Below are 12,420 nucleotides of genomic sequence, written 5' to 3'. Positions count from 1 at the left end.
CAGGTGCCTGAAATGCCATCTGAGCTGGGGCATGCAGGTACCCATTAATGCTGAGTTCTGTACTTGAGTATAAAACTGTGAGAGCTTTTTATTTATTGAGTGCAACTGTTTATTTTATGAAACCATCTCATTCCAGCTGGCTCTAAGAAGCAGAAGAAAGGCTCTTCTTTCCAGACAGTTTCTGCTTTCTATAGGGTAAGACCTCTGTGCAGATTCACCAAAAGAAACAGTCAGTACCTTCTCTCTCTCTCTCTCTTTCTTTAATTATTTTGCCTTTATCCCATTTCGCTCTTTGCTCCTCACCTCTTGATTACCCTTTTTCTCATTCTTTTCCCTTCACATTTCTAGACACAAGGATGAATTAGTTATTGATTTTGCTCCATTCTTTACCTGCACCATTCCATGGTCCCTTTTTGTCTTGTCTAATTTCACTTTATTGTAGCAATTTTTATTGTGTAATTTCTCAACGTTACAGGAGCAGCTGAACAAGTTGATGACCACACTGCGGAGCACAGCTCCCCACTTTGTCCGATGTATCGTGCCAAATGAAAACAAACAGTCAGGTGAGTCCAACTCTCTGTAAAACCACAACAGTAACTAATACAAAAAATGATTAACTTGCTGCTTTTTTGGGGCTAAATCTAGAAGAAGAAATCAATCTGGAAAAGCATTCACTTTTCAACACATGCAGTTGAAATTAGACATTGGCTCAACTATTTCAGAATATGGACAATAACAAGAATTTACCACATAGAAACAGGCCATTCGGCCCAACTAGTCTACGCCGGTATTAATGCTCCACACAAGCCTCCTCCAACTGCTCTTCATCTAACCCTATCAGCATATTCTTCTATTCCTTTCTCCCTCATGATGTGGAGATGCCGGTGATGGACTGGGGTTGACAATTGTAAACAATTTTACAACACCAAGTTATAGTCCAGCAGTTTTATTTTAAATTCACAAGCTTTTGGAGGCTTCCTCCTTCCTCAGGTGAACGATGTGAATACCTAGCAACCCCTTAAATGTGTATACCTAGCAACCCCTTAAATGAATCTATGCTATTCGACTCAATTATTCCTTGTGGTGGCGAGTTCCATATTCTAACCACTCTCTGGGTATTTTAATAACTGGGGAATGTTTCACGCTTAAATCAAAATTTTTCATTTAGCTGTTGCACCTGACTCAGGAATTCTGTAGAATGGAAATGTATGGCGAGTGACTTACCGTATTGGAAATCTATGGTTAGGCGATAATGATATCCAATCAACAACAGTAAATGTTGGTCCAACTCCAGTTGGAGTCCTATTAATTGCAGTGTGAATTCTCTTCCAGGTGTGTGTGATGCTGGCCTGATTCTTCACCAGCTTGCCTGCAACGGTGTGCTGGAGGGGATCCGTATCTGCAGGAAAGGCTTCCCCAACAGACTGCAGTATCCTGAGTTTAAACAGAGGCAAGTTAAATTCCTGCCTACTTATATACAATCACAGCACAACCAGCACTGTTTGATTTAAGGCTCTTAGTTATAATAACATAATCAAACCAGTCCATCGGGATCACTGGAACTAAGACACTACCTTCCATTATTTTCCAGTTATTTCCAAAAAGACCAACAACTTGCATTTATATAGCACCTTTAACGTAGTAAAATGTCCCAAGGCGTTTCACAGGAGCATTATCAAACAAAATTTGACACTGAGCCACATAAGGAGATACGAGAAAAGGTGACCAAAAGGAGGAGAGAGAGGTAGAGAGCTTTACGGAGGGAATTCTAGAGCTTAGGGCCTAGACAGCTGAAGGCACAGATGCCTATAATAGAGCGATGAAAATTGGGGATGAACAAGAGGCCAGAATTAGAGGAGCGCAGGGATCTCAGAGGGTTGTAGGGCCGGAGGAGGTTGCGGAAATAGGGATGGGCGAGGCCCGTGGAGGGATTTGAAAACAAGGATGAGAATTTTAAAACCGAGGCATGGCCGGGCCGGGAACCAGTGTAGGTCAGCGAGCACAGGGATGATGGGTGAACGGGACTTGGTGCGAGTTAGGATAAGGGCAGCAGAGTTTTAGATGAGCTCAAGGTTAGAGAGGGTGCAAGGTGGGAGGCCGGCCAGGTGAGCATTGGAATAGTCGAGTCTAGAGGCAACAAAGGCATGGATGAGGGTTTCAGCAGCAGATGAGCTGGGGTAGGGGCGGAGACGGGCGATGATACGGAGGTGGAAGTCGGCGGTCTTGGTGATAGAGCGGATATGTGGTCAGAAGCTCATCTCAGGGTCAAATAGGTCATCAAGGTTGCAAACGGTCTGGTTCAGCCTCAGACAGTGGCCAGGGAGAGAGATGGAGTCGGTGGCCTAGGGAACGGAGTTTGTGGCCTCCAAAATCTATTTTCATGTCGAATTCAAAACAGCGAGAAACAGAAAAAAGATTTGAGTTAGAAAGCTGTAAACATAATGCAATCTTTACGTCTGCATAAGATTTGTATAATTTAACTTATTTCACTTTATTTGTTCAGGTACCATATCTTGAACCCCAATGTCATCCCTAAGGGATTTGTTGATAACAAGAAAGCTTCAGAATTGGTTCTTGCCTCCATTGATCTGGACAATAATGAATACAAAATTGGATACACAAAGGTAACGTATCATCAGGTTAAATAGAAAAATCTCTCGAATTCTAAAATTACACAGAAGTTACGGTGATATGAGGTTTACGCAGTTTGGTTCATTTGGTGTGAATAATGGATATTGTCACACTACTATTCAATAAAATTTTAAACTTATATTTGTAAGTACACTTGGCCCTGAGATCCAATGCCTATCATGAGAAGCCTTTAATTACTCCACATTCTCTATTTCCAAGATGTTTGAATTCCTCATCAGTTCAAATATTTGACAAATTGGATCTCTATGTCTACAAGAGGAATTTTCAATGATAATCTGGTAACTGTGACATCAGACCTCAAACGTGGAAAGTTTCAATCCCAGTCATAAGTTTAAGATGATTAAAGGATATAATCGGGTAGATAGAGATTATTTCCTCTGGTAGGGGAGTCCAAAACAAGGGGGCATAATCTTAAAATTAGAGCTAGGCCGTTCAGGGGTGATGACAGGAATCACTCCTTCACACAAAGGGGAGTGGAAATCTGGAACTCTCTCCCCCAAAAAAGCTGTTGAGGCTGAGGTCCAATTGAAAATTTCAAAACTGAGATCAACAGATTTTTATTAGGCAAGGGTATTAAGAGTTATGGAACCAAGGCGGGTAGATGGAGTTAAGATATAGTTCAGTCATGATCTAATTGAATGGCAGTACAGGTTTGAGGGGCTGAATGGTCTACTCCTGTTCCTCTGTTCAGTTCAATCTTGGCTGCCTCATGGCAGAACAATTCTGGATTTACTCCAGATGCACATCAAAAATGAAACAGAATAATAAATGAGAATTCACGGAAATTTAAAATATATTTATTTAGTAATAGTTGCAGTGATGCTTTGTGTTTACTGCTATCCTGGATTACTGAGGGTTTATCAGTATTGGTTAGACATAGGTCAAAATCTCCCATTAGTGTTTGTTATACGGTTTATATCTGTTATATGTACTTCACAGGTGTTCTTCCGCGCTGGTGTTCTAGCTAAGCTAGAGGATTTCCGTGATGAACGACTGGCAAAGATTATGACAATGATTCAGTGTCGTTGCCGTGGGATGCTGATGCGTGTAGAATTCAAAAAGATGGTAGACAGAAGGTGAGACTTCACATTCAGTAAAACTATGAATGTCCTATAATAATGACATATTGTGCATAATCTTGAAGGAATATTTTTCATGAAGCCATATTTAGAAACATAGGAACTGCTAGACGAAAAAAGACTACAATCTATCTAATTTGCCATCTACTATCCTGATAGTTGCATGATACAATGATAATGGAGTTGTTGACTAATCCTAGCAATCAATCACCATCAATTAGTCTACAACAGACCCAGACATGATACGAGGAAAACACGAGTGGTGGAGAGCTTTGGGAACCATAGGCCCAAAGTCACCTTTTTCCTCCAAAGCCTGTTACACTTACCACATGTCATATGCATATGTATTTGAGATTTGTTCTGCGCAAATCGCACAATCATGTAGTTTATGCGTATGCATGTTATATGTGTATCAATGGGATATATAACAGTACACAACTTAGCCTGGAAATTACAGGCCAGCCTCCTGGGGGCCAATCATGGGCGAAGCATAACTTCTGCTCACCCCATAAATGCGTCCTTGGCCCGATCCCAAAACCCTGGGGTCAGGGTCATTTGCACATTTTGGGTGGGCACATAAATGATTGACACACGAATGATTGTCATGTAATAACTGAAAAAAAATTATGGGAAGGTGATATCGAAATTAATAAAGAGCAAATTTGAGCCAAGTGGCTTTTTCTTGTTCCTCTAATCTTGTACGCTGCTAAGATATATCTTTCTTACACTCTTTCATTTTCAGAATGGGACTAATAGTTATTCAACGCAATGTCCGCAAATTCCTGCAACTGCGCTTTTGGGGATGGTGGAAGCTGTACACTAAGGTATTTATTACAAAGGGTTTGCTGTTTCTGATTGCCTTATCATACTATGTAAAGGATATCTTACGATGTAGTTTCTGGTAGCCTTATCATACTATGTAAAGGATGTCCTAAGATGTAGTTTCTGATAGCCTTATCATACTATGTAAAGGATGTCTTACAGTATAGTTTCTGATTGCCTTATCATACTATGTAAAGGATATCTTACAGTATAGTTTCTGATTGCCTTATCATACTATGTAAAGGATGTCTTACAGTATAGTTTCTGATTGCCTTATCATACTATGTAAAGGATGTCTTACAGTATAGTTTCTGATTGCCTTATCATACTATGTAAAGGATATCTTACGATGTAGTTCCTGGTAGTCTTATCATACTATGTAAAGGATGTCCTAAGATGTAGTTTCTGATAGCCTTATCATGCTATGTAAAGGATGTCTTACAGTATAGTTTCTGATTGCCTTATCATACTATGTAAAGGATATCTTACGATGTAGTTCCTGGTAGCCTTATCATACTATGTAAAGGATGTCCTAAGATGTAGTTTCTGATAGCCTTATCATACTATGTAAAGGATGTCTTACTGTATAGTTTCTGATTGTCTAATCATACTATGTAAAGGATATCTTATGATGTAGTTTCTGATTGCCTTATCATACTATGTAAAGGATTTCTTACAATGTCCTTATCATGAGGCATATAGACTAGATTTGATTCGAGTGTGTGCTGGCATAGTTGATCTCAGGTCGGGAGGTTGGAAGGGTTCTGCAATTGTTCTGGATGCCTCTGGTTTAGGAAGGGAAAATTGACCAGGTTACTTTTCCCGAACGCTCACTGGTCACTCTTGCTGGAAGCGTGTGTGTGTGTGGCTGTTGGATGAGAGGGGGATCAGGTTGGGTTCTGATGCCCTCTGAGGTGAATTATCCTGCCAACACTTCCTGTCAAGGCTTACACTTGAATAATGACCATGGAAGTGTGGTCCAGTAAAGAGTCAATGCCTTTAGGAAAGGAAGGGAGAAAAGTTGCTGTTGAAAATTGGTGAGAAAGTAGTCATTATCATAATTACGGCAAACTGAAACAACACTGGTTTAAGGGCTTTTCTGCCTTTGCATGGATATTATTTGAGCGAAAGCTGTACAATGCATCTGACCTACATCATACTCAATCAAGGGGTTCTTCATGCTTTCACTGAATTACACGTCCTGGTAAATAGAAAATACGTCCTACAAAACTCAAGGCCATAAATATAAGATAGTCACCAATAAATCCAATAGGGAATACAGGAGAAACTTTTTTACCCAAAGAGTGGTAAGAATGTGGAACTCGCTACCACATGGAGTGATTGAGGCTGAAAGCATAGGTGTATTTAAGGGTAAGCTGGATAAGCACATGAGGGAGAAAGGAATAGAAGGATATGCTGATAGGGTTAGATGAAGAGGGGTGGGAGGAGGCTCGTGTGGAGCATAAACTCCAGCATAGACCAGTTAGGCCGAATGGTCTGTTTCTGTGCTGTAGATTCTATGTAATTCTATGTAAAACTATCTAATTGGGAGGCTGCTACAAATGACTCTCCATATTTAGGGTCAATTAATTCAAGGCAGGCAAAGTGTTTGATATGCCTTTTGAGAATCATTTGCTATTCATGCTTTTAGGTTCCCCGTGATTTGTCTTGTCGCTAGCAGCACAGCATTTTTGCAATGTTTTGGAACTAAAAAAAAATTACATGTAGGAATAGTTATAAGGATATTGTAAAGTCGCACTATTTGGCTGAAAAGTGCAATCGACAAATGAACCTGCATTTAAAAGAAACCTCTCACGTTCTCAGATCGCCTCAAAGCACAACTTCCACTTATGGAAAGTAGTGTAAATATCAAAAATCTTCACATCATCACTAGGATATTTCTTCCTCTTTAACACATACTTGCCCTGTTGCCTCTACCTTTATTATACTACAATTACTTTGGTCTTTCTGACAAATATCCATGGCAAAATTGCATCTAACACCTGTAGCTGATATCAAAGAAAAATAAAGAAAGAAAGACTTGCATTTATATAGCGCCTTTCACAACCTCAGGACGTCCCAAAGCGCTTCACAGCCAATGAAGTACTTTTGAATTGTCGTCACTGTGGAATGTAGAGAAATGTAGCAGCCAATTTGTGAACAGCAAGGTCCCACAAACAGCAATGAGATAATGACCAGATAATCTGTTTTTAGTGAGGTTGATTAAGGGATAAATATTGGCCAGGACACCGGGGAGAATTCCCCTGCTCTTCTTCAAGATTGTGCCATGGGATCTTTCACATCCACCTGAGAGGGCAGACGGGGCCTCCGAAAGACGGTACCTCCGTCAGTGCAGCACTCCCTCAGTACTGCACCGGAGTGTCAGCCTGGATTACGTGCTCACGTCTCTGTCCAGATCCCCTACTTTCTTGTAGCTAGCTTCCATATAAATGTCACTTCCATTGACCAAATTGTGTGTTTTGTATATTCAGTGCAACTGGTGAGGTTACATTGCTACCTATTTTATTTGAATGACAATCATGGTTTTAGCTGTTTCTCCAGGATCTCTGTGTTCCTCCAATTCTGGTCTCTTACACATCCCCGATTTTCATTGTTCCACCTGGAATTCCCTCCCTAAGTCTCTTCTTCTCTCTCCTCCTTTAAGATGCTTCTTAAAACCACCTCTTTTCTCCTGTCCTAATATCTCTTTATGTGGCTCGGTAATGCTCCTGTGAAGCACCTTGGGACGTTTTACTACTTGAAAGACGCTACATAAATGCAAGTTTGTTGTTATTGTCTGTTTCTAGGGAAAAGTCCCTATTGTTGCAAGTTATGTTTTTAGGTACCGAACTGACTACGTCCTGTTGTCTGTAGGTTAAACCTCTGTTGAATGTGGCCCGTCAGGAAGATGAGATGAAACAGAAAGAGGAGGAACTAAGGACTGCGATGGCACAGACCAACGATCTCCTTACTCGCATCAAGGAACTCGAGGAGAAGACAGCAACTCTTTCACAGGAGAAGAATGATCTCTTACTGCAACTCCAGGCTGTAAGTAACCAATAACCAATTAGCAATAAGCCAGGACACAGCCATACTGATGTAACAATCACAGAATTACTCAGCACTGATTTGGTCAATTTTACTTTAGTACCTGTGCAGTGATTGATTTCATTATTACAGTTGCCTCAATTTTACGACTCAACCGAAAGACGGCACTTCTAGCAGTGTCAGCCTAGGTCTTGTGCTTTAGTCTCTGGAGTGGGACTTGAACCCACAGCCTTCTGACTCAGAGGCAAGAGTGCTACCCAACTGACTAAGCATCACTTCAGTTCAGTCAGCCTCACCTGCATGCAATTATGTTTTTTTTATATTATAGCATGCTCTGTGATCATATAATGCATGCACCGTTAATTCATAAAGCAGCGATTGTACAAGAGTGTGCTTCCCCAAATGGACAAATATTCAGAATTTCACTGAGAATAATATTAGAAGGTCAAACTGATATTCTCTGCAGCATTGAGTACAATTGAACACAAGCTTTTACTATTTCTCAATGAACACTTCCACCCATGCCCCTGACACATGCTCAGCATATTAATTTTTAAAAGAAATTATGGTCAAGGAGATGAGGAGAGATTTTTTTTTTACACAGCGAGTTGTTATGATCTGGAATGCACTGCCTGGAAGGATGGTGGAAGCAGATTCAATAGTAACTTTCAAAAGGGAATTGGATATGGCCAACCAAGGAAAGATTTGCAGGTCTATGGGGTAAGAACAGGGCAGTGGGACTAATTGGATTGCTCTTTCAAAGAGCCGACACAGGCCCGATGGGCTGAATGGTCTCCTTCTGTGCTGTATGATTCTATGACATTCTCACTTTGCTACAAATGTTTTTATTATCATCACAAGAAGATCACCTGTGTTTCTCTTTTGGTCTTCCACAGGAACAAGAAAACCTGTCTGATCTAGAGGAACGTCTTACTCAACTGATGAAGACAAAGATGGAATATGAAAATCAGATCTCAGATATGAAGGAACGGCTTGAAGAGGAGGAGAACGCAAGTACAAGCCTCTCAACTCATAAGAGGAAATTGGAGTCTGAATTGTCAGACCTGAAACTGGACCTTGAGAGTCTGGAGACGACCCTTGTAAAAACTGAGAAAGAAAAACAGGTATGGCCAAAATTTACCCGCCGGGTTATATTGTTTATGATAAACAAAGCACAACTACAGGAATGCCAAATGCACTTACATTTAAAGTCTGGAGACCTTTTAAATCCCCTCCTACCTGCAGGTCCACCCTTTGTGCCTCCCCCCCCAACTCCAGATTTCAATGGCATGCCGGAGACTCAGTATCCAGCACACCCCTGGGCTCGAAAAGGGTGTGGTGCCTTTCCCCACCCCCTTCTTCATACGCCAATCAAGCCCCCACCCGCCCCAGGCCCCAACCCAAAGATCAAGCAGGGCTTTAAACAAGCAGGAGTCCACCAGAACTAATTTCTCCTGGATTTCCGTATCCTTACCTTTCCACTACCATCCCGAGTTCGGGCAGTAGCAAGAAGAAAATTGTCCCCCATCTGTAAGTTGTGAACTTATCCACTTTGGCAGGAGGAATAGAAGAGCAGTATATTATTTAAATGGAGAGAGATTGCAGAACTCTGAGGTACAGAGGGATCTGGGTGTCCTAGTACATGAATCACAAAAAGTTAGTGTGCAGGTACAGCAAATTGATTAGGAAAGCAAATGGAATGTTGTCATTTATTGCAAGGGCAATGGAATATAAAAGTAAAGATGTTTTGCTACAGTTGTACAGGGCATTGGTGAGACCACATCTAGAATACTGTGCAGTTTTGGTCTCCTTATTTAAGAAAGGACATAATTGCTTTAGAGGTGGTTCAGAGAAGGTTCACTCGACCGATTCCTGGGATGAGGGGGTTATCTTATGAGGAAAGGTTGGACAAGTAAGGCTTGTATACACTGGAGTTTAGAAGAATGAGAGGTGATCTTATTGAAACATATAAGATCCTGAGGGGTCTTGAAGAGGTAGATGCTGAGAGGATGTTTCCCCTTGTGGGAGAGACTAGAACTCGTGGACACAGTTTAAAAATAAGGGGTCTCCCATTTAAGATGGAGATGAGGAGAATTTTTTTTCTCTCAGAGTGTCGTGAGTCTGTGGAACTCCCTTCCCCAGAGAGCGGTGGAGGCAGGGTCATTGGATATTTTTAAGGCTGAGTTAGATAGATTCCTGATTAACAAGTGAGTCAAAGGTTAAAGTAGGTAAACGGGAGAGTAGGTTTGAGGTCAGATCAGCCATGATCTTATCAAATGGCGTGGCAGGCTCGAGGGGCCAAATGGCCAACTCCTGCTCTTAATTCGTATGTTCGTAATGCTCGTATATAATAAACATAAGAAATCCTCCTCGGTGAGATGGAATTCCATCATTCCTACAGACAGTGTTCAGCGAATGGATAGCTGAGAACCAGGGACCTCACACCACCCGCACACACACACACACACACCACACACACACCACACACACACACACACCACACACACACACACACACACCATACACCACACACACACACCACACACACACACCACACACACACACACCACACACACACACCACACACACACACACACACACACACACACACACACATTTGATTGGGTATAGTTTAATGTTACCCTCCAATGCTTTACCTGTTTTCTTAAATTCCACTAGGCTTTGGATCAGAAGGTGCGCTCCCTGATCCACGACCTCGATCAGCGTGATGATACCATTGCCAAGCTGCAAAAGGAGAAAAGAGCCTTGGATGAACTTCACCAGGTTGGTACGACTTGGTTAATAATAGTTATTACCACTGCACCACTGTTTGAAGTGGTACTAACTATTAACTATTTCCAAATTTCCTGTCATTGCCAATTTAAATACAGTTCGGCAACGTCACAAAAAAGATATAATTGAGCTAAATGATTCCAATGGCCAGTCCATGGTCAGTGAAAATGTTATTTCTTCACCTCTGGCACCAGGATTCAAATTGCTGCTAAACTGATGGAATTAAAGCTACTTCCATCTGACGGTTGTTCAATGTGTTATAATGATACCCATTATGTTTACGCATATCTGCTTAGATGGATGTTGCCACTGAGAATTCTTTTCATTAGAAATGATGCTACAAATGATGCATTCGTAATTGAATCTACTGAACATTGATGCTTGCAGCAGTACCATCATTAGTACCTATTGTTTGATTTTATTTGGTAAAAATTTGCAAGAAAAATAAACAGCACTCAAATTTTAAACTGCCAACCAGCAACTCTCTGTAGTGAAGGCAGTGCCAGTAAATTGATCCCTGTTACAATGACAAGTGTTACATTGATGTCACAGTTGCCACAATTACATAAATTACATTGAATTTACAGCACAGAAATAGGGTATTCAGCCCAACTGGTCCATGCCAGTGTTTGTGCTCCATATGAACCTCCTCCCATCTACTTCATCTAACCCTATCAGCATATCCTTCTATTCCTTTCTCCCTCATGTACTTATCTAGCTTCCCCTTAAAGGCATCTATGCTATTTGTCTCAACTACTCCCTGTTGTGGCAAGTACCACATCCTAATCACTCTTTGGGTAATGAAGTTTCTCCTGAATTCTTTATTGGATTTAATGGTGACTACCTTAGATTTATGGCCTCTAGTTTTTGACTCCCCCACAAGTGGAAGCATCTTCTCTACATCTACCCTATCAAAATCCTTCATAATTTTAAAGACCTCTATTATTGAGGCTTCCCTTTCACTAAGCCGTGGCTTCATGATAAGAAACTCTGAAGCATTTGGATGAGCACTTGAAATGCCATAGCATACAAGGCTACGGACCAAATGCTGGAATATGGGATTAGATTAGACTGGGCTTGATGGCCGGCGCGGACACGATGGGTCGAAGGGCCTCTATCCGTGCTGTATAACTCTATGACTCTATGACTATGTCACTAGTGTCTAGAAACCATTTTTAAAATCTATGCTACAAGTACTTACAGGCCTTACTAAAACAAAAAGAACTTGAATCATCCCTCAATCGAATAATATTTTTGCCCTTTTCTATTATTCCAGAAAACACTGGATGATCTTCAGTCTGAGGAAGATAAAGTCAATCACCTCACCAAGACCAATGGAAAACTCAACTCCCAGATCCAAGAGGTAAAACATTATAGGATATTTGAAAAAATGTTACCTAAGACCAGGGGGTGTACAAATTTTTGGCTTCATTGGTCACATAGATGTATGCCAAGGATCCTTAAAGGCCAAACATGAAGTTTAATGTGGATATCAAGTTATGGATAGTAACAGATCTTAGTGTTCTGATTTAGGATTTATCCACCAATGAGGCAACAGAGGGAAGAACAAATTTTTCCGAACTTACAGATCCACAACATTCAAACAGAAGTATAAATGCGTATAGAACCAAGTTTCTCAGGCTTTGTGGGCTGGATTTCTAAAGGCCCACGGGACACCCCTGCCTTAGACAAACAGCAAATGACCGTTGATCCGTGGGAGAGGGAAATGGGGTCTCTTTGGGGTTGGGATGATTACAAAATGATTACCCACTGATAGAAGACTGGAACCAAATCAGCCTTCTGGGGTGCACTCAGTACCTGAAACCGGCAGGTCTGCAGTACTCCAGGACACTGTTGATGTTGGACCAGCAACTCTGGCTCATTAATGGGAACCTGAGAGGTACAACTGCCACTGGGAGATTCGATTCTTTCCACTCAACACCAAATGACCCTGCAAGTCAATACCCTAGAGTGGTGTTGGCTATACAAGCAGGGGGAACCTGAAGCTGGGTAAGTGGACCATGAT

At 41.3% G+C, this 12,420-nt stretch overlaps 1 protein-coding gene across 1 annotated transcript in view; it reads left to right on the top strand.

The window, feature by feature from the left end:
• LOC137340445 (myosin-16-like) overlaps nt 1-12,420 on the top strand; it is a 66,478-nt gene that overhangs the window by 30,182 nt on the left and 23,876 nt on the right. The window contains exons 16-25 of the mRNA XM_068002883.1: nt 137-195; nt 476-563; nt 1,333-1,450; nt 2,504-2,624; nt 3,592-3,728; nt 4,474-4,555; nt 7,428-7,601; nt 8,498-8,725; nt 10,281-10,385; nt 11,671-11,757. Of these exons, the coding sequence (XP_067858984.1) occupies nt 137-195; nt 476-563; nt 1,333-1,450; nt 2,504-2,624; nt 3,592-3,728; nt 4,474-4,555; nt 7,428-7,601; nt 8,498-8,725; nt 10,281-10,385; nt 11,671-11,757 (1,199 nt within the window). The remainder of the gene's footprint in view (nt 1-136; nt 196-475; nt 564-1,332; nt 1,451-2,503; nt 2,625-3,591; nt 3,729-4,473; nt 4,556-7,427; nt 7,602-8,497; nt 8,726-10,280; nt 10,386-11,670; nt 11,758-12,420) is intronic.

Source organism: Heptranchias perlo, chromosome 22 (assembly GCF_035084215.1).
Source record: "Heptranchias perlo isolate sHepPer1 chromosome 22, sHepPer1.hap1, whole genome shotgun sequence".
NCBI classification, from domain to species: Eukaryota; Metazoa; Chordata; class Chondrichthyes; order Hexanchiformes; family Hexanchidae; genus Heptranchias; species Heptranchias perlo.
Note: the sequence above shows the minus strand (reverse complement) of the source record. Positions and strands in the feature narration are given on the sequence as shown.